The 23,245-nt window shown below is 37.6% G+C and overlaps 1 protein-coding gene across 1 annotated transcript in view; it reads left to right on the top strand.

Annotated features, from left to right (window-relative positions):
- Positions 1-1,158: 1,158 nt before the first annotated feature.
- The window catches only part of LOC139741855 (aminopeptidase N-like), an 84,600-nt gene continuing 62,513 nt past the window's right edge, over positions 1,159-23,245 (top strand). The window contains exons 1-2 of the mRNA XM_071652431.1: positions 1,159-1,578; positions 3,736-3,859. Of these exons, the coding sequence (XP_071508532.1) occupies positions 1,387-1,578; positions 3,736-3,859 (316 nt within the window). The 5' untranslated portion in view covers positions 1,159-1,386. The remainder of the gene's footprint in view (positions 1,579-3,735; positions 3,860-23,245) is intronic.

Raw genomic sequence — 23,245 nt, 5'->3', positions numbered from 1 at the left:
CAAGAATGACATGATTTTCCACATGGAGTATATCTAACAGTTTATTGCATTAATTGGTCTATCATTTTCGAGCCGATGCTTCGTCGGAAAGCCGTAATATTTCAATCAGTTTAAGGAATGGCACATCCATTCTTGTCGTTGAACGTGATTTTTTTTTTCCAGGTCGTCGGTCTTATAATTTTAGACCAATAGGTAATCAGGGGAAGGTTCAGACATGACCACTACTTAACTAAAACGACATTTACAACGGTAATAACTATCACGAAGACATCTTTGTGTAAATACATGAGGCAGGAGAAAACAACAACAACCGCGTTTGAGGCGTTTTCATTTTGCATTCAGTCGGCGCGCTAGCCTCGAGGCCATTTTCCTGCTAACACAAATTGACCCATAAAATGTTACGTTCCATTTTAGTGCCATTTGTACCACAAGATATGCATACTAATTATGAACAAACCAGAAAGCGAGATAGATAGATAGATAGATAGATAGATGAATAGATAAATAAAGAGAGAGAGAAAGGTCCTGATAGACAACTATAATTACTTTTGTATTAGAGATGGCTTGTTTGAAAAAGAGAGAGAAAAAAAGAAGAAGATAAAAGAAAAAAGCTGAAGAGGATAGAAGAAAAAGAGGAGTAGAAAAAAGATGAAGAGATGATCTAGAAGAATATAGTTAACAAGTTATTAATATCGAACTTACTACTTTTGTGTGTGTGATATGGATTGACTGCAAGTAGTTTTCATTTTGGTTATACGTAATATTACTTTCTGTGGAAATATTTTTTTTTTAAACTGATTTGAATGGCAAATGGTATCTTCTCGCTGGCACGTATATATACACATAACAACTCCACCTCTATCAACAGACAAATCAGTACATCCAACGGCAACGAAAAGGAAACCTATGTGGAATTTAAAACTTAAATACACTTACTTGTCAAAAGAAACTGCTGATTACTAAGATATCAATTATATGCGGAATATCGGGCTAACCCTTTTCATTTCTTCTCTCTGCAACTTGTCACAATGTCAAATGCAGCGTTAAAGTGCAAGGAATCATGATAATTCTGTTGATTAAACCAAGGGACAAGAAATACATGGGGTGGTATTCTTGATCATAAAAGTGCTTCTGCTTTCTTTGCAAAATATAAATAAAGTAACCGCGGGGAAATTCTCACTTAAAGCTGCGCAGAGCCTAATTACTTGGAGAAGTGCTTGGGAATCCTCGCTAAAATGATTCACTGTGGAACGCTCAGTGTCACGGGAACAGGTCGATCTTATGCTGTCAGCAGGCTACCAACAAAATGAAAGTATTCAGAACAATTATTATTTACACTGGAAGTTTATGAGGAAATACCGGATCACTTCGCCCTGTCTTCCTTAAATGTGCGCCGCCTTATTCAAATCACTGTTCGTCTATACCCTCCAACAAGAACTACTTTGCCGCAGTTTCTTTGTGCAAAGTACTGCATACCGTACACGCGTATGGACAGTGACTGACTATCAAAGTGAACGTCTTGAAAGCGTAAGGACATTGTGGTCTTTCATATACCTACGGCTATGGAATGCTAGAGAGGTAAGTAACAATACTATTTTTCTCACTACGAATGATGCTGTCTTCGGCCGTATCATCAGGCTGTTCTTCTGCACTGAAATCCCCTTGTATTTGACAATATAACAGTGGGGATCTTTCTGCCACACATGCAGCGACGCTCCAAGAGCCGATTATTTTAAATCAATGTGCATGATCTGTACGAGCTGATAAAGCTGACATTTCCTGTGGTGTTGTGATAATTATTTTTTCCGGGCCATGTGCCCTGCCAAACAGATGAATAATGCATTATACTGTTCCGTATACTCCGCTAGCGATCATCATCCCTTCTTCCCCATTCGGATTCCATTTCCCTCTTTGCTTTTTACTTTTCTCTTATAACTTTTGCAGACTTCGTAAACTTTATTGATTGATTCTAAATAAACTGATGGTCATACTGAGTATGCAGAAATCCGGGTTGTTGTTTTTTGTCAGTTAAGGTAATTCCTGCGAAAGCAACTTCCCTTGTCCAACCCTTTTTTCGCACAAAAACAAAATGTAAGCGTATAAAATGAAAACACATAGGGACCAACTTGAGCACAAACGCAGATCTGTCAATTTCACCAAACATCCCCAAATCGACACTCAGAGTTCCTACGGTGACGAGTATCCATCAGTGATTATTGTCTCTTGCAGTAAGGAATTCACGATTTGTTCTACTGTAAACTACGCATTGTTTTCTCTCTTTCAACATGATGAAGCTCTTTGGTGTAATGAGTGTTGTTTTGATGTATCTGACATATTACCTTGTATCATCTCACTGCAGTTGATTAATGGAAACTCTTGACTAAGGGTAGTTATATCGCGGCTATAATATGTTGAAGGTGAATTGAACATAAACGTGAGCTCCATGAAGTCTGATTTCGATGAGGGGATTCTTTCTAAAATAAAACCCAGCAAACATCACACAGACACCTGCTGTGGCCGTACAGGGGATTTTGTTTTGTTTTGTTTGTTTTTATTTCAGGTTCTTACATCAGTTCAACGTGACTGGTCGGATCCACTAGATTTTATAGTGATAGTTAGTGAACAGTTACAGTATACGGTATCGAATACCGTAAACTAATTTTCTTAGGTGATTTTCTTTTGTTAAATAACGTATGCACAAAGAAAGGGTTGTATACGTTATAAAAACAAAGCAATATGTGATCACTGTAGCAAATAATACCATAAGATTATAATGTAGTGACCCACAGGAATTTGCAGCGACTATTCACCTTCATGATTTCCAGTAAGATCGAACCTGAGTACTCATTTAAGAATTTTTTAGGCAAAATTAGATACAGTCATCAAAACATCCGCATCCTTTTTTTTTTCATGAAAACATAATTTTCTTCCAGACTATTAAACACAAGCTAGACTAAACAATATAAACTGTTTATAGTATCACACGCCACTCCAAACATGACGTTACTTAGTTTACATCTAAGCACACACATATTATTCATGTTGATTCTTCTCTTGAATAAATACATATGGAGAAAACAGACTTTGCCCCGAAATTTATTGTCCTACATAAAGCAGATAAAGGGCTACACTCGCGACATGGTATTCGAGAAATGTCCCCAATCATGTCTCTTCACTGTTTGAATAACTTTTACAAGTAGAGAATTTGTACATTGGTTTCTCCTGGGTTGTTTGATCTTCATTCTGAAAATGGAGTGATGTCTGCCATGTACACTGATAGCTCTCCTTGGTAATTCTGGGAATAAGGAAGAATGTACACAAACAGAAGAGCTTGATTCAACAAGTATTTTTATTTTCAGAAGTTGACAAAGGTGATTATAACAGTTGATTGAGAGATCACTCATTACTCTCTAAAAAAATCGAGTGAAAATATTCACTCTTGAAGGAGTGAATACAAAAAAAGAGTGAATTTGGAGTGAAATTGGAGTGAATTTTGAGTGAAAATGTTTATTTTTACTCATTTTGGAGTGACCTCAGGGATCACTCGAAGCTTTTGGAGTGATCCCTGAGGTCACTCTATAACGAGTGAAAATGAACATGTTCACTCAAAATTCACTCTTTTTTGTATTCACTCTTTCAAGGGTGAATATTTTCACTCGATTTTTTTAGAGAGTACCCTTTCCACAAAAGAGATCCTCATGTTGAAGCAAGGTAATATCTTACTCTGTCTATTAGATGGATTCCGGAAGAGCTTCTGAAAATCTCATAGAGGGTGCCTATGAACCTGCCGTCAGGTATACACCGGGCGAGGATCGTGTGAAATCGGCAGATGGGGAGTACTACGCGAGACTTTCCTTTGGTGGGTATCTGAGACTTCAACTTCACCTTTGATATGAAGACTATATTCATGATTATATCATAAACATACATAATACAGCTCTTTGGTAGATATTCTTTCGATATTCTCCGATATTCTCCGATATTTTCTCAGACTCTGTTCATGTGATTTGTGATATGTGAAATGGTAAGATAATGGTATATCTCATTAGTATATTCATCAATTGTGCATGGTTATCGCGATTGGACATTTTTTACTGTAATGAAGATTTTTTTTAAATGTACATACTAAAAAAGATGTCTTTGCGAATCGCATAAAGATGATGCATTTTTTTTTCTGCTTATACGTGCACAACAGTAGTTGCTATCATCTTTGTTATCCTTGGAAATTTGAGTTGCAAATTTTGCCAGTCGGATATAGCTTTATACGTGTGTCTGCACAAGGGATGACGAGGGCAGCTTAGCAGAGTCGAGGCCACGTTTCTGTAGGGTACTCTGTACCTTCACAAAATGTGTTGCAAAAAGCTAAGGCAGATGATTTGGAATATCCTGAGGGAATTTAAACAACGATAGCAATTATCGCAGATCTTTGAAGCGCTGGAAGTGTACATGCACGCTCAGATGAAATGGAACACCGAGAATGCTCTAAGGAGTTCATGAGTGATATCTTCTAATGAAGAATACTTCCAGGAACTTACAATGCGAAATATCTGTATCACGACCTATATTAGGAAGGACAGCCAATCATAGCGTAAGAATATTGATGAAGAGAGCGAAAGCGCAAGTGAGATATAGATTTGAAGAGTTTAAAGATATGGTAAATTTGAGTGCGTGGCAACTCTTTTTTTGCCTCCAATAACAAGACAAAGACATAATCAAATTGGAGAATTTCACTTAGTTTCTTTCAACAACAAAAAAATCAACTTTTAGTGCACAATGTTAGCAATAACAATCCTGTTTGTTGTCATTATTATGGTTGGGTGTATACTTCATGCGACAAAGAGGACCAGAGTAACAAAGAGAACAGAAAATGCAGAACAATATTAGTAAGTGCTATGAGAGTTTTTTGTTTGTTTGTTTGTTTGTTTTATGAATTGTCACCCTCTGTACAAACAATTTTGTAAGATCGCAACTGCTGATCGACGTTATACTTGGGAAGAAGGAACTAGTGGGAATCGAACCTGTCATCTACTATGCTTTCCGGGCAGCGATACTACTACCATGCTGGGTCAGCCCTGGTTATCGACACGATGAACTTGGAACTTGGAACAAAATACTCAAGCTCTGAAATTCCGACAATGTTATATAAAACATATTATGTTTAACATAAGATGACATTAAGTTTAACATTTATGTTTAACATAACAATCTGGGAATTTCAGAGCTTATAGGTATTTGCTAGAAGTTCATCATGTCATTGCCGGCAACAGATGGCCTGGTAGTAGTATCGCTGCCCGGAAAGCAGTAGATGACAGGTTCAAGACAAGAAAAGGTTTGATACAAAGAAAATACATATGTACTGGAAGAAATGAATGACCTTTTGTAGAACTCATGCCTCAACTCTATTGTTTCACCACGCGTGTGCTCAGAGCAACTGACTTCAGCACAAGTGCGTGAAGTGAGCGCGTGCTGCCATTGGATGTGTACAAAAATGCTGTATACCTCTCTTGTCAAACCGTGAGGTTTGGAAAATGCCAAGCAGTCGCCATTGGTTTCTCCGATGTCCACTTGACTCGCTTTTACTCTCCCTTCGTGTGTTTACCATGGGCTGGATGTCGTCTGCTTTTAAGAAGACATCGGAGAACTGTCACTCCTTCCCAAATAAAAGTCTTGGCGGGTTAAACGACAATTAAAACTTTATCACGGAGCTGCAATAGAAGGATCATACCCAGCTGATTTATGGATTGTTGCACTTGGATTTTGTCATTTAAACATTTATGAAATCAATTTCCTTATGTCTACTCATTGAGTGAGTGTGATTTATTGTAGGCCTATACACACGCGTATGTTTGCTGACTTGTGCCAACACGGTTTTGCTTCCTTCGCGAGTGGCAAACAAGAAGCATTTATTGATAATCTCTCACCGTTACTTTCACCAACACTTTCCCTCATGCGCTTTTCGGTGACAAAGGAATTTCAGAAACGAGAACTACGACTAGTGAAAAGGAGAAATCGCTGCAACTTGCCTTGTGTTTGCTTTGGTTTTTAAATCAATAGCATAATATGACCGTTGTCCGCGTTCTTGGAAACGAGACATATCATTCTGGGAAAAATACTGACATCTTTGGCAATGTTCAGCTTTCATCGACTGTCCCGTAAATCAACAGCTACGAGCGTAAAGCCTTAAAAGGGGGCAACAGAAATGAGTGAGCTGGCACATCAGTAAATCAAACATAGTAATTGGCATACAATGTTGTAGACAATTTCAGGTGTGTCCAGATGATTTTCGCGAAATCTGTGACGGGGACTCAGGGTTGTATTCTTAGCAAAACACAGAGAGAGAGAACTTGAAGTGGGTCAACGACAGGAAACATGCCGAAAGTTCACCGCGATGGCCCCAATCCTCAGGTTGCATACCATCTTGGTAAGTCTCAACCAGCTTGAAGTCTGAGCCCGCCAAAATGATACCATTTCTATATTCTCTTTCACTACTAGGTATATTATCACTACATACAACGCAGCGTCCATATCAAATACGAGCATACAGACCATTCTATTTTTACCGCTTCACAACATGAAATAACCAGTCTCGGCAGGAAGTTTTTGCATTCAATAATAATAATAATAATAATTAGACAAATTTGTATAGCGCAGCTACTATGTAAATATACTCTACTGCGCTGTGATGTAACAGAGCTCCTGTCACTGATTAGACACACGAAAATAAATAACAAATTAATCAAAGGCTTCTGAAAAAAGATAAGTCTTCAATAAAGATTTGAAGACAACAAGTGATGATGCCTTCCTCAGTTTCTCAGGTAATTTATTCCAAAGTTTTGGAGCAGCACAGCTGAAGGCACAGTCCCCTAAAGTTACTTTCGTTTTTAAATGAGATTGCTTTAGAAGCAACTTATCCTGTGTACTTCGTAAATTATGAGAATATGAGTGTGATTTCATTGATATCAATTCTGATAGATAACCAGGTGCTTGACCAATGTACATTATCACGTTCTAGTACATTTACCCCAGACCCTTCCCCTTCCCCTAACCATAATCCCGAACCTAATCCTAGCCCTAACAAAAAATCTAATTTTAAACCCAGCCCTAACCATCATCTTTACTCTAACCCTGCACTGACCAGTACTTAGCCGGGGTGATTGTCCTTGGGGTAATAACCCTGATACGAATCAGATCCTATTCTGATTCGTGTTCAGTCATGATATTGTTTCAATAAAGATTGCTTAACTTCATGCATACTGTGAAAAACACAGTAATTTGACGGTACCTCCAGCGACCAAATTCCCAGTTATCACTCGCCCGATTACCTTCTATGAATCACACATTTTAATCGATACACCGGTGGTTTTTGGGAAAAAAAAAAGAGCAATAACGCTCGATTTCTCAAGTAACTGCCATCGTACCTTAACGTGATATTAGTAAAGAAAAGAGTGATTCCGCGTGGTGGAGTATAGATTCTTTATTCATTTTTTTTTGTCGGCGTTAGAGCAGGAGCTCACCACAGTAGTAAAGAACAAAAAGAAATATCATATATTCATGGCGTATATTGTTTATTCATGCACACGCGAAGCTTTTCGCCAGGTGCTTCAAAAGCCAAGACTATTATTCGGCTCTTCCGTTTCCGTTGAGCTGGTGAATCGCCGGCATATACATAACGGCAAAAAAGAGTTGTGAAAGCAAATGATGTATTAGTTCTAAGAGAAAAAAGAATAACGACAACCTCTGTTTAGGCATGCAGATTTGAAAGTAAGAAAGATTGACTCAAATTGAGATAGAGCTGCCATGTTTGTTGTTTGCTTGTTTTTATTTCCGAACTAAAAATCAACATATTACATACATAAAGGTCCAGTGACGGAAGAAAAAATACATACGGAGGGTAGCCCATTTTCAGTAGTGACAATGACAGTCACTTCTGGTCTTCCATGGGGCCCTGTTCACAAAAATGTCATACAATCAGGGACTGATAATAGAATAAAATATACACAAACACAAATGAAACGGTACATACATTACTACATTGTGACTACATTATATACCATATTGTTACACATTGTTCAAAGGTTTGGAGCATGAAAAAAAATCAAGTGGAAAGGAATTCGGTATTGTCTAAATTGAACTTAAAAACGGGTAAAGAAGAATTTTGACGTAAATCATTACGTATGTTATTATACGCTGCTGCAGCTCTGTATGAAAATGATCTCTTAGTATACAATAATTAGTTTTAGACCGTGGTAGCTGTAAATCGTTTTGATTACGGAGAGAATATGGTGATATCTTGTACTTAAACATATCTTTCATATGTTATGGGGCCATGTTATTCATAATCTTATACATAAATGAAAACAGATGAATTTTTTGTCTTTTGATTACTGTATTCCACCCTAAGCTGTAATGAACATCACCGGTAGTAATATGGGAATAAGGGTTAACTTTCAAAATTAATCTCCCATCAACAAGATGGCAAATTGTCGCACTGGACATTTCGCACAAAAAGAAAGAAAACTACCCTATAGAATCACTAAAAGGTTATAAATAGGTTTTACATAATCTATACATAATAGCAATGAATGTTATCTAGATTTCAGCGAAATTCTTTGCTTTTTCGGTGTATTCATGCAAATGTTTTACTCATGCAAAAAAAAGAAGAAGAAGAAAAGAGAGAAGAAGTTGGACAATGTGCATGTTGTTACGATACAGAGCTGAAGCAATTGATCACTGTTCACTGTCAGACTGTTGTATTGACATTTTGAAGCAGTCGAGGAAGTGGTTATCCAGTTGCCGAACAGCCGCTTTCTATTTTGATTCCATTCAGTTGTACATTATTTCCATCCAACAAAAGGTAAATACTTATTTACGAGAAAAACATTTGGCAATATATATAAGTCATGAAGTATAATACAAAATATACGAATGATTATGTAATGAGAGAAACAATGCATACATGCAATGGTGATAAAATATAGATATGTTATGTATAGCGATAGGAAAGAGTGATTTACTGAAGACGTGGATCACTCGAAAGACAATATGCCAATTCTATATTTATGTGACCGCCCAGCTCAAAGCCCACAAAAAATCGCAGATTAGGATTCTTTGTAATGGGCCAAAATATGTCTTTTGGGTCGAGCAGCTCATTCTTTTTATTTATTTATCTTACATGTAGATCTTACATGAGAGTACCGCCATCTGAAAGCAACAGCTATGGGCAGTACAATGTAGAAGAAAGTTGTTATTGCATTCAATGCAAAACAATTAAATGGATGCTTCCCCAATTGTTACTTAAACCATTCTGGTCAATCTTTGTTAGCACATGAATTCCATAACTTGTTACGTCGGGCAAGAAATGCCGATGGCAGAGCCGGTGGCAACGTTAGACGAAATATTTCTTTTGACAAAGGGAGAATGACATTAACATTGTTAGATTTCATGCATTCATCCGCATTCGTGTGCTTTCTTGCATCTTATAATGCAAGTAGTTTTGAAGATAGATTGTATCCATCGTTAGTAGGCTTCCCCAGTTCTTCAGGTCAGCATGGGGTTTTCTGCATATCACGTTAACTTTATTGGTGTCATGTAGCCCTTTAAACATCGATTAGAAACTAGTGCAATGAAGAGAAACCCCTGTTAGATTGGGTGGGACAGTGGGATGTATTGTGATAGCTGGGATGGCGCCACCTATGATTGTAGTAGGCCTAAGCGTTACTGGAAGTCTTGAGAAAGAAAACAAATCTTGCCGCCATTGAACAGAATATACTGACAGAGGCCTCACACTGTCATTTCTCTCTTGCGATTTATATAGGCTAAGAGGTCAGTTACTAGTTTGTGATGAGAACCTGCACATTTTTTACTCGGATTATTTCAGCTATGTGTGAATGTTTGAATGAATCGAACCTTCCCTTGCGATTACTTCCTTAAGCCCCTTTCTTCTTTAGACGTGAATCTCGTATAACCATAAACGTACCGTGCAGAAGATTATGGAGCAATATTACATTTCTGTTGTAAAAAGTCCATTATATTAAACATCGGTTACCTTGAAATATCGCTCCAACGCTCGAGTCATGACAATGTTATCCGTTTTTAATAGGATAAGAAATTGGATCATCAATGCATCAATGATTTAACATATTAGGTGTAGACCTACAACTTATTTAGTAAACTGAGCCTTAGGGTCCAACAGATATACAGTTCGATTTTGCTGTGCCACTTTAAAGCAGTATACAGTATAAGATTAAATTTTTACGCCACTAAATTTACCGTCTGACAACATTAAAACTGGATGGGTTTGCAAACTACGGTTTAGAAGTAATTTGTAATATTTGATTTTTTATTTTAATTCTCATTTCTCATAATGTCTTGTTTTAAGATGTACAATTTCTGCATAAACTTTGAGCAAAAAGAACGATTACATGTCTTCGCATTTCAGCCCAGCAGTACTAAAACTATTATTTGGACCCTTTAGGGAAAGAATCAATACAATCATGCATTTAAAACGTGTCATGGCTTACGATGTTTCATGAAATTTCAAGAAGTATGATTACTATCATATACTCTCGCCTGTCATATTCCAAACTGTTACATTATCAATACCGTTGAAAAAAGAAAGAGCATATGGTGTAGGTCTATGTATGGACTCCGTGAAAACAAAAATAAAATAAAAGAGCAATGCTTAGCCTTTAATACATATTTTCAGTGTCTATATACCAGTACTAAAATTTAAAACCCTGCTGTCGAAAAGGCTAATCGCCAAGACAAGCGTTTATAAGAAGTAAAACAGTTGCTGACATAGCTTAGCAGTGGGACGTAGTGTCTGCTGCCTGTACAGCGAGACGAATAGCTCTTCTGTGTCATTATGTGCTTTCCTCCATGACTGGATGTCTGTCTACAATTCTGACCGTAACTCGATCACGAGGAGCAGCCTGAATGACTCCATAAGTGACCAGGGTGGCAAAAGCAAGACTCAAGTGTGCCTTCTTCGAGAGCTCTTGTGTGAACAGGAGCGTTCAGACTGTTACCAGCCCTGAGGGGAAGGCAAGGGTAGATAACAGGAAAGGAGAAGTGAAAAATGGCCACTCCAATTCCGGGGTTTAGAGCAAGAAGGACTCAGCTGCAGGGACGGTGGAGGAGCGCTGGTGGATATAAAATCGAATAAAACAAATGACAATGATGAAAGGAAGTTTAAAGAGTTTAAAACGATATGGGCGCCATTGGCATAACAAACAGGAATTATGAATGCCGGGATGTACAGCCTAGGATGCAGATCAAAGACTGAGCTCTCCTCCTTTTTTATGTAAATTGAAAGCAAAGCATTTCATTCTATTTATAATTTATTTGTTGGTTTTTTTTTAAGAGAAACTAACGTCGGAAAAATGTCCTTAAAAAAAAGGAACAAAAAATTACTTCCATTTTTTTAAAGCTCTAAATACGAATCATGGAAATAGGAACAACAACTCTAGCATAATATACAATCACCTTAACCCTATAAAGCCCAAGCTATTTTGACCCTTCAAGGTCCGAAGGGTTTCCTTTTGTTCAGTGACTATAGGTCTCAAATTTTGTTGCTGTTCTTGCTGCTGCTGTTGTTTGGTTTTGTTTGTAGGTGGTTTTTTTGTTTTTGATTTCTCTTTTGCCTATTAGAATTTGATATTCATGGAGAAATCGTCACAGGTTTTTGTTAATATCAAATCAAAAACAAAAGTTCCAGTTATGAGAAACCAGTAGTATCTATACCATACTTACATATAGATATCTTGGGATGTTTTAAAGAATAAAGCAACGGAGAAGAACGTGTCGTTAGGCCCTGATGGAATAATATAGCTCGAACAACTCTCTTTTGCAGTATAAATGAAGACGATCAAGATATGATTGGGATGACCAGGTATATACATGCCTCCAGCCCCATAAGAAATGGGTGGTAAAAGAATTACAGTGATACCAATGTCCTCATGTTTATATGGCAACTATAATTCTGAATAGTATCCCAACAGCATTACATACAATGTTATACACTTTTTGTATGATTGTTGTCGATGTTAGATATTGGTCTGACCATTTCAACAAGATGATGAAGTTTAAGAATTATTTTTTGATAACTTCCTTCTTTATTCGAACACTCTTCCGCTCGTTTTGACTCGAATGTCTTTCCTTAATTTCAATTCAATTCAATTCAAAGTTTATTTCATTTTTCGACAAAACATGTAAGTTACACTTCTTTTGACAACAGAGAATAAGGTAAACAGAACATTATGTATCGAAAAGAATATAAAACAATTGAGGAGGACCACATAGTAATTATACATTGTAGTTAAAAAAAAAACAGAAGTGATCGAAATATAGTACATGTATAACTTTGCTTAAAGTGCGAAAAATGGAGAGACCCACTAAAAAGACAGAGCTTGTAGAATGTGGGCCCCTCTGGAATGATAACATCAATGGAAAAATTAATTAAAGCATTATAAATACAATAGGAGAGGAAAAAAAAGAGGAAGAAGTCTGGAAGCCCACTGAGAACTAGAGTCACAGATAAATACACGTATTATTACAGACGTGAACAACATAGGACAAGACTAGACAACAAAACAACTGCTGGAGAAAAGGCTGTATTGTCATTACATATTTTGTAAATTTGAGATTAATGCTAATGCTTGGTTGTATATATATAGCGTATCACAACATTTTGATAACAAGTTTCAAAATTCGGTGTTTCTAATAATCTAATATTTCGTTCTTTCGAGTGGAAAGTATGCGGTAATTCATAAGCAGCTCCTGACTGGCATATTGGTCATGTGAAATAGAGAATGCCATACATTAGATGTAGAAATAGTGACATGTGACTTTTTTTTGGGGGGGGGGTCTGTATGTAGTCAAACAGGATTATGTTAATATATGTGTTTTACAGTCTGTCTGTCAATGGCTTGCACTGACAGCACTAACAGTAAAGGGCAGGCGCTACGTAAGACTGATGTTTTACGATTCGACGTGGGCCCCTTGGGCCCCAGAGGAGCATGGTGGCATATTTTTTTTTAAATGCTATCCTATCCCCCAAGGGATGCTACCTGCCAAGTTTGTTGAAAATCCATCATGGGGTTTTCAAGAAGATGAAAACAGGTCCCTTCACTTCCTCCCCTGGGTCCCAATGGGGACACCCCAGATTCCGCCATGAACAAACTTGGAATTACAGTCATCAATGTGTACTAACTCATATAGTATTGACTTAGCTTTATCACTCATGGCTCTAGCGAATAAGTTATTTTTTTTTTAAGATTCCTTATTTTTTTCGGGGGGGGGGGGGGAGGTGGGGACCCCCTTGGCACCCCAGGTAGGGCATGGTGCCAATTTAAACAATTTAAGATCTTATCCCCGCTAGGGATGCTACCTCCCAAGTTTGGTGAAAATCGGTTTGGGGGTTTTCAAGAAGAAGAGAAGATGGGGGCATGTATACCCATTTGAACAATTGAGATCCTATTCCCCTAGGGATGCTACCTGTCAAGTTTGGTGAAAATTGGTTTGGGGTTTTCAAGAAGAAGATGAAATGTTGGCCCCCTTTAGGACCCCTTCCATCCCCTCCCCAGGGTCCCAAGGGGGGCACCCCTGATTCCTCAATGAACAAACTTGAAACTACTGCCATTAATGTATTAAAGGGGAATTCTAGACGATTTCATAATTTCACATCGTGTAGTACATAAATCAACAGCTGCTCCATGTATAGATTTGTGGAATTTATTGTGATTCTTGAGCAAAGAAACAATACTTTGAAAAACCTTAAACAAATTACACTGAACAAGGATGATGACATAGCAGGCTCATATATTTCAGAAATGTAGCAGTGTAATTCCATTACAATACCGTTTGCTTGCAAGTTCACCTGTGTATAATCTATGAATGCCTTCTTCTTTTGTTCTGCTTCCTTGAGCCCCAACTCATGCATTCTTATGGTGACCCTGCCATGTCATCCTTGTTAGTAGCAATTTGTTATAAATTTTGAAAATATCCTTATTCTTCACCCCAATTATCATGAATTTTGAAACTCTGTTCACAGTGCAACTAATTTATAGTTGTTCAAATGTAAAAATCTGAAAAACATCCGGAGGTCTCCTTTAACCAATAGTATTAACTTTAGCTCTATCTTTTCTGGTTCTAGAGAAGAAGATTTTCCAAGGTTCCTTAATGTTGGGAGGGGGTTTGGGGCCCTCTGGGGCCCCAGGTGGGTCATGGTGCCCATTTGAACAAACCTAGATCCTATCCCCCTAGGGATGCTACCTGCCAAGTTTGGTGAAAATCAGTCATGGCGATTTCAAAAAGAAGATGAAAATGTAAAAAGTTAAGGCACGACGCACGACAAACTGAGATCTTATCCCCCTGTGAATGCTACCTGCCAAATTTGGTGAAAATCGGTCATGGGGTTTTCAAGGAGAAGATGAAAATGTAAAAAGTTTAGCCACAACGCACGACGGACGACGGACGCCGAACGAAAGGCGATTGCAATAGCTCAATTGAACCTTTTGCTCAGGTGAGCTAAAAAGTGAGTTTATCTACCATCTTTATAAATAATATCGGTGATGGCAATAATTTGCACATTTAACGACAAATCGAACGATTGCACATTTTCCCGGCGTTTGCGCATTGCCCGCCAGCAAGACTTTTGCACGTTTCCCGGCCTTTGCACATTTCCCGGCTCCACAGACCTCCACCACTATTTGTTTTTTTTTATATTTTGGGTGTTGTGTGTATGTCTATGTGTGTGTATAATCGTAGGTGTACTCGAGTACACATCGTTTGCGTACTGTATAACTGTCTGCACGCAGGTGGTTGTGTGCACCAACTACGATCTGAATTTGAAGAAATGTCCTCGGGAACTATTACGCAAATTATGTTATGGGGCAAATAGTATTCTGCATACACCGAACACCAAACACCAAACACCGAACACCAAACACTAGTCCTAACTAACCCTCACTCTACTAACCCTAACCCTAACCCACCCTAACCCTAACACCAAACACCGAACTGTAACCCTAACCCTAACCCAACCTAATCCTAACACAAAACCCCCAAGTTGGGATAGGGTTATAGGATAAGGGTTAACCCTAACCCTAACCTCTAGCCCTAGCCCTAACCTACCCAAACCCTAAACCTAACACCACACACCTAACACCAGTCCTAACTAACCCAAACCCTAACCCAAACCCTAACAAAAGCTAACCCTAATTCACCCAAACCCTAATCCTAACCCAAAAAAAAAAAACCAACTAGGGTTAGGGTTAATCCTAACCCTAACCCCTAGCCCTAACCCTAGTCCTAACCCACCCAAACCCTAACCCTAACACCAAACACAAAACACCAGTCCTAACTAACCCTCACCCTAACCCTAACTCACCCTAAACCCACCCTAACCCTAACCCTAACACCAACCCCCTAACACTAACCCTAACCCACCCAAACCCTAACCTTAACATCAAACACAAAACTGTAGCCCTAGCCCTAGCCCTAACCCTACATAAAACCCACCCTAACCGCAACCCACCCTAACCCTAACGCTTTGCCCCCTCCAGACTAGAGAGTTCTCGTTGGATGTGTCTTATTCCCCTTTCAGAGTACGTCACGTACACAGATAAACGAGGTATAGGCGGGGCTTATTTGCGGCGCTCACTGGGGCCGCGAACAACCAGATGAAATCAATGCGCAAAGCCCATTCAAAGTTCCTTCTGCGCAAGGAAGAGAATCATATTATTGTATCCATGCTTTCAACTCTTAGATTCAAATGATATTGTGCGCAATTGATTTGTTTAATTGATTTTGTATCATATTGATGTATGAAAGAGAAATGCAGAAATAAAAACAGTCAATCAATCAATGAGCTTGCCATGAAACATGACGCTGCCGATGACACTGCGACCATAAGGGTCGATGCTCTGATATGGTATATCGGGATGTTGTTTTTTAATCAGAGGTTTGAATGCTGTCATATCAATATACGTATTATGGATATACGACGGCGTGAATGGTCACATATCATTATGTCTTATATCCACATTACTGATACAGATATACGGTAACTCGGTGTATCTGAAAGCAGTCTTATAGTGTAATGATGGTATTTAATGATATAAAAAATATGTCAGAGGTAAAATGTCATAGGACATAGGTGTCAGTCAAAATTTGATATTTACTCCAGACACTTTTATGAAATATGATTGCATAAAATTGCATACTAATGGCATAATATGCGACCACGTAAATACAAAGTTCTGAGTAACAGTTCTCTTTCCCACTGAGTAGCAATTTTGGCTCGGTGTTCATCAACAACTCGATCTTGAAAAGAAATCTGCATTTCTCTATGAAATATGTAACACCAAGGAAGAATTGCATTAAATGTGATAGGAGTTAAGGTAGGGAGTAGAGAAATCGCGAAAGATAAAAAAAATACACACGATCAAATAAAATGGAAGTGTTGACTGAACGGGGAAAATGAGAGGACTCATACTAAGACATAAATGAGACGAAGGGAGCTTCTGAGAGTATGAAAAGAATGATATTGACTTCCTTGCTAGCAAGGATAACCATGGTAACGAACTGGTAATCTCACCAGCAAGCGATGCAGAAAGACAATGAACAATATTTATATCTGACCTTATTTACTCCGGAGTGACAGTACAAAACCCCGAACCGTGGAATGCGTTTCTATGATTGCCTAGAAGTATTCCTGGAGGCACCACAAGGACAAAGAAAATGCGGGGGAAAATAAAATAAAAGATGAGAAGAGGAGGAAAAATAATCAATAGAGTGTGTGAGCTGTATGGTAACAAGTCTTTGGTACGTGACAAACGACAGAACGTGTATTGCCATACTTCATAGAATTATACGGGCTATACACAACATAGTACCTACAGAAGATATTATTAGTATACATGTCATACTAGCACATCTTCAAACCTTGCTTGGTTGATAAATCGGTAATGCTCAACATTGATATTCATGATGCATAAGCACATATACACGTACCCAGGATTTTTTTTTTAAAGAGGTGCTAATTCAAGTTTGACGAGGAGCTCATGGTGGGCGGGGGGGGGGGGGGGGGTGGAGGGGTGGAGGGGGTACCCCACAAACAAGCACACACACACACACACACACAATATGCAGCTTTTTGTTTTCATCGTTGGAGTTGAAATTCAATTCTTTGGTGCACACCTTTTGTTAGATAACATTTGGAACATTTTGATCCGATCTCCCTCCAACAAGACATTCAGCTATCTGGTATACACTTTTCGTTTAAATACATGCATCAGAATGTGAGATACTCCTGTAATGAAAGTCTCAAAAGACCTACAGGTTGACTTCATAGCCTGTTGGTGCTTTTATATCATCTACTTTCTATATTCACTTAATTGCTAATGTCAGGAAAGCAGTCTAAAAACCCGACCGAGCACGCGTAGCGAGCGAGCGCTCAAGAATGTATACTGTGTATGTTTGGTCTTTTTTACGTATAAACAGGGAAATGAGACACATTCAAATCAGAACTAATCCAGCACATTATGATAATGACTCGCGGATTGATTACATTGATAACTATACTATAAGGATGGAAAAAAAACTCCCCTCGACGTTCTGAAAACAACGAGGATCTTATGTCTAAACTCTTAAGGTGCGTGACAATTAATTCTGAAATCCATTCCAATGACAGTAGTCTATAGTACAGTGATGAATCACTCTTCATATAAATCTCAAGGACGGCATGTTCCTGCTTGCCACCCCCCCCCCCCATCCCCTCCTGGCAACACGCGTGTAAATGATGACTTGTGAGTGTAGCCTACGTCACACGGGTGGGTATACATGCTTCAGTGTGTGTAATGAAGAACAAGTTGCCAAAATGTACCCCACACACACCCAACATACAGAGTAACATTAATGTAAAATGTTAAGATCAGACTAGGTGACGTTTCTCATGTCTGCACGCCGCTGCATGTATTATCGTAGCATGAAAGGATTACACATTCACATCCGCTAAGATTACCTCACGGCGATGACTTCACAAGTCATGGAAAGAATGAGTGGAACAGGTTGAGAGATACTGGTACTTAGATCACCATCGAGGCTATAATATGCCTCATATTTTTAAGGCAGTCATGAACTGAACCCCTTCAAACGTGTCATTTCTTTCTGTGATAAAACATTTTTTTTTTTAAAGTCACGTCGAAACCAACTATTACTTATACATTTTTCTCCGCGTACGGATAGCACTCAAGTATATTTTCAGTGTTTCGAGTTGCAGTATATTTAGTATAAAGGCCTGCATTTTCTCTTCAGACTTTGAAAATAATGTCGGAAGGGCTTCGACGGAAGTACACAATCGTGAAAATCTCAATTTGTTTCCGATGGATGTGAAAGTACGTGATGGCAATAAATAATTCCTTACCTTTTCATCCGTTACAAAGCCATCTCTTTGGCACATTACACAGCAGTTGACTAGATAGTACCTGTGTGATTAAAACTGCAATCGATAATGGTGCAGTCTCTGTGGAATACAGAATTTGTTTGATTCAGTGGCATTATTTTGTGCTTCGTCTTGATAGCGTGGAGTTATTGCTAATACCCGAGTGTCACCGAACGCCATCAAAATACTGTGTATAACAGGATTGGATATTTTATTCATTTCACTTATTAAGTTTCCACAAATTTTAATTCGCGACCTACTTCTACAAATCAACCAATAGTGACAAATATAGTTATGAAAATCCCATGAATACAGAATGAACCTACATAATAGCTAAAGTTACAGGATACACTTAAAATCAATATACTCAGTATACAGTATGTCATGTTTATATTTAGAATTGAAATAGTAGTAATGTGTGGGGGAACCTATGTACAGAAAATGTTCATTATGTTATTAGAAGACAACAGTCTCTGTCAAATATCAACAAAATCAAAATACACAAACAGAAATATTTGAGTCTGAAAGTTTACTGGTAATGAATTACAGTGCCCACAGAACAACAAGAATCTGAAAAATGCGGCAAAATATTAGACAGCCTTATTTTTTTTCAATAATGTGTGTTTATAATAATGTAAATATGTAACAGGTTTTTTTTTTCTTCAAATTTTGATTTAGAGATAAATACTGTAATGATAGCTACAGAGGATTTGGAACAGACAACTCGGAAATTTTATACATGGTGCAACAAACAACAAATAGCATAGGAAAGCCAAAAGCCCCTGTTTCAGAAACAAACAGAACAAAAATCCAACGCTTTCCGTTTCCACACAGTCACGTGTTGGACCTTAAACTTGAGTCCACAACAAACGTCTCTTGGGTGGGATAGCAGCGGCGTAGTGAAAGGTGGATGCCGAACATAAGACGCAGTTCTTCAATATTTGATGTGCCTATTATTTGTTCGAGCGTTGCAGGGACCAAAAGATCCTCATTTATTCATCAGATGCCCTAAGTGCAAAGTTAAAGCACACGATAGGGAAGATGCCTCGCTGGTCTCTGCGGGTTGAAAGCAGTCAAGTCATTTACTTAATTGTAGTCTTTTAGAGAGGAAGAGAAGACAGGTTAAAGTATCCGTTGGTGTTTTGCATGTAAATACGACTTGTCTGCCACTTGCAAGTTGTCTAGGTAATGTATTTTTTCCATGAACCGGGATTCGTGTGGATATTTATATATTGAGTTCAAAGTTTAGAAAAATAAAGCTATAACCTATTGCCTTCACGTTCCAAACCTGTTTGTGATATAGATTAGTTAGGCATTCATCATTATAATGATGAACACCCAATAATCTATGCTTGATGATGAGTTTCACATTGCGCAAGTGACTTTTTTTCATTTTCTCAACGTATTGAATGATTTGTTGATGATTTATTAGGTAGAAAACCATCAAACAGTATACATGATATTAATATCAATGATGGGTTGGTAAATGATTCAGTTGAAATTGCTGAAGAATTTAACACATCATCTAATGAGTTGGGACCTCGCTTAGCCTCCATATAAATATGTATTTATTTTTTTTTTTTGTAAATATCTCCTGAAGGCTCTTTATTTCTTACTCCTTCCTTAAACCATCCTGGATTTCTTGAATTAATCTAAGATAGTTTATCTAAACCAAGCAAACCCAAAAGACATGATGGTTTTAGTGTCAATCTTATCAAACAGATATGATTTGTATAGCTGATCCCTTGTCTTACCTTTTTTTTTTTTCATTGGGCGAATGTCCTGACTCTCTTAAAATTAGCAAAATTATACCAGTTAAAAAAAAAGATAATTCGTCACAAATGAAGAAGTTGCATTGTCCAATTTCTTTACTTCCTGCCTTATCTAAAGTCCTGGGAAAGATTGTTCATAACAGACTTTATGGATTTCTGAATAGTAATGCACTTTTAGTCCCTATAACCATAACAGTTGGCTTTAGAAAAGTCACTCGACCGACAATGCTATCATTCAATCATATGACAAATCCACTGAATGTTTGAATGAAAGAATACGCCATTGGTATTTTCACGGACCTGTGTAAGGCGTTTGATACCTTAATTGTAATATTTCTACTGTATAAGATGGAAAAATATGGTATTTGAGGCCGAGCTCTAAGCTGGTTTACAGATTACTCATATAACACAAAACAATATGCATTTTATCAATAAAAATGAATCCACTTAGCAAACACCCTTTGTGGAGTCCCACAAGGATCGATTCAAGGACCCATTTGTTTTTTTATATGTAAATGTTATGGGATACCTTCTTTGCCATTGCTCCATTTCATTTTGTTTGCAGATGATACAAGCATGGTCTTTCTGCGGGCACGCAAGTACGGACCAAACGTGTAATAGGCCTAACCATACAAATTTGTCTATTCATTTTCCTTGTCATCACGCAGTTGCATTTAACTAAAATGCATCAGGCTTACATTGTTCTAAATTTGACCTATTAATAACATATACTGTATATGATTGTGTCGTCTGCAAGGCGACCTCAGGCGGGTATATATTTCATCAGATCGAAATGCTGTTTATGCTTCGTCTGAACGGATAGCTCAAACTGGGTACCACTTATAAACATTGTGACGTATAATTTCATTTATCAAGATTGGCTGCCAGTATCGCCATCAATCTCTGTCAGACTCTCAAAACCAAGTTCATGTCAGGCCACAACACGTGATGTCATTCAGCCAAGTCAGTGCTGTTGATTATCCATGATATACACTCAGCAAAGAAAGAAAGTAAACACTTTTTCAAGTTAATCTTTGTCATAGATCATTTCGCCAATAAAAATGTTTTAAAGATCCTGTTAACGGTAATTTAATTGGCTATACACCTAGTAGTAATTTGGAATAACGTTTCAAATTTCTACGGTCTTTGTTACCATTGCTCCTTTTCTTATGTCTTTTGACTCTGGATTTGACAGAAGATTCTTCATTTTCCTCCATAATTTTTTTGCCTTTCTTTACCTTTGAAGGGTTACAGAGACATTATAGAGATCATAGGTTGATCATTGCAAATTAAAATGCATTTTTGTTGCGTATAATTTGTCTTTATTTATTGGCATATTGAAGAGCACATACCCTTGAATAACAACTTGTCCATTTTTGCAATTATTACTTTTCTGCCTTGGAGGACAAAAACAAATGTGTTCACTCATGCGTATAAAGTTTCCCTTTATGTAAACATGTCAGGTTGAAAGTCAATTAAATAATCTTTAATATGGTAAGGGACAAATGGTTTTTATCAAAGTCTTCTATGAAAAATATGAACTGGAAAATGTGTTTACTTTCTTTTCTTGCTGAGTGTACATATATTACTTATTACAGAAAGGATTAGTTTTTAATCCATTATGTAAATTATTGTTTTTCTTTGTCTTTTTATTGCTTTCTTAAAAGGTCGTATATTCCTTTTGCAAACACTGAGATATTTTGCATGATTGAAGAATAATGTCTCCAAATATCTCGTATAAAATCTTACTCTAACAAACCCTAGAGTTAAAAAAAAAAGAAATGAAAAATTAATCCAATATCACTCGAAAAGTTGATAACAATTCAAATTCCACGATGAGTACGATTCCGTCCTGTGAAAAATGTTATCCGACTGTGTTATCTTAATTGGTGTTCTGTGAAGTCAAACTGTTGAAAGAGCCTTTTCAGTCTTCCTGAACTACACATTCCGGTGAAGATGACCTTTGCATCAGGGATGGCCAGTCATATATGTTTATATTATTGTGTGCACATCTGATCCCGAAAGAAGGCCGTCTCATTATTGTCTCAAATTCATATCTATTCATATACCACAGTGCACGTGTCCTGGTCAGCAGGGAAGGAGACAGTGTCAAAACTCTGGTCACATTTTTACCAGTTGATTGGATCCTCAGTCCTGACTTTGCATAATTTACAGTGGTAGTGATCCACTTGTTATCAGAGATAGTGCTCCCGAATTCACAAAGGCAATGTTTATTATCTCATTCATGTTAGTAACCAAAGCAAAAAAGAACACACGGTAAACAGCGATGGCGATGATATTTGTGATTACTTGAGGAATGAATATTATTGTGGCAGATTTCAAGAGCATCCTATTTAAAACCACATGGTGTTGCATGGTATCCTTGTTATTGTTGCTAATCTTCTTTCATCGCCATCATCATTAGTTATTACATTACCATAAATGAAACTAGGTTATCTTTTATGTCCGTAACTATCACCTAAATGAACAAGCGTTGGTTGTTGTTTTTTTAATGTCAGTTTTACTTCAGTCCTGAGTGGAATAGCAAGATATCATTCAGCTAATTATCAACTAGTCTGCATGATGACCAGCCAGCTAACTAGATACGTTCTGTGTCACTATGTATCAACTGTGTTGCTATCAGATATAGGGACTACAATTTAAGCTCGATTTTCTGTGTGCTCATTGTAACTTGGGCATGGGCACCTCATGTTAGTTTGAACACAAAAATGGATGATCGATTTTTTTACAAAACTCTTCCTTAATAATGAGTAGAATGAAAGACTAGAGAGAAATTTTCTCTTACCCTTTGAGTAAGATTTCATGTCATAACTTTTGTTGCTGTCTGTGCATGACATACGTGCAGTGACTCGTTGACAGCTGTTACAGCCGGCAATGTGTCAATTACACCTGAGTCACTCCGCATTTAAGATTACGCAACAATAAACACCCTAGTCATTTTAATATTATGCACTGGGTTTATATAACAGTCACTGGTATTTTCAATAGAGCAAATAGATTTTTTAGATTT

The sequence above is a fragment of the Diadema antillarum genome, unplaced genomic scaffold (genome assembly GCF_040938485.1).
Source record: "Diadema antillarum isolate AM-2024a unplaced genomic scaffold, OU_Dant_1.0 seq00000957_RagTag, whole genome shotgun sequence".
NCBI classification, from domain to species: Eukaryota; Metazoa; Echinodermata; class Echinoidea; order Diadematoida; family Diadematidae; genus Diadema; species Diadema antillarum.
Note: the sequence above shows the minus strand (reverse complement) of the source record. Positions and strands in the feature narration are given on the sequence as shown.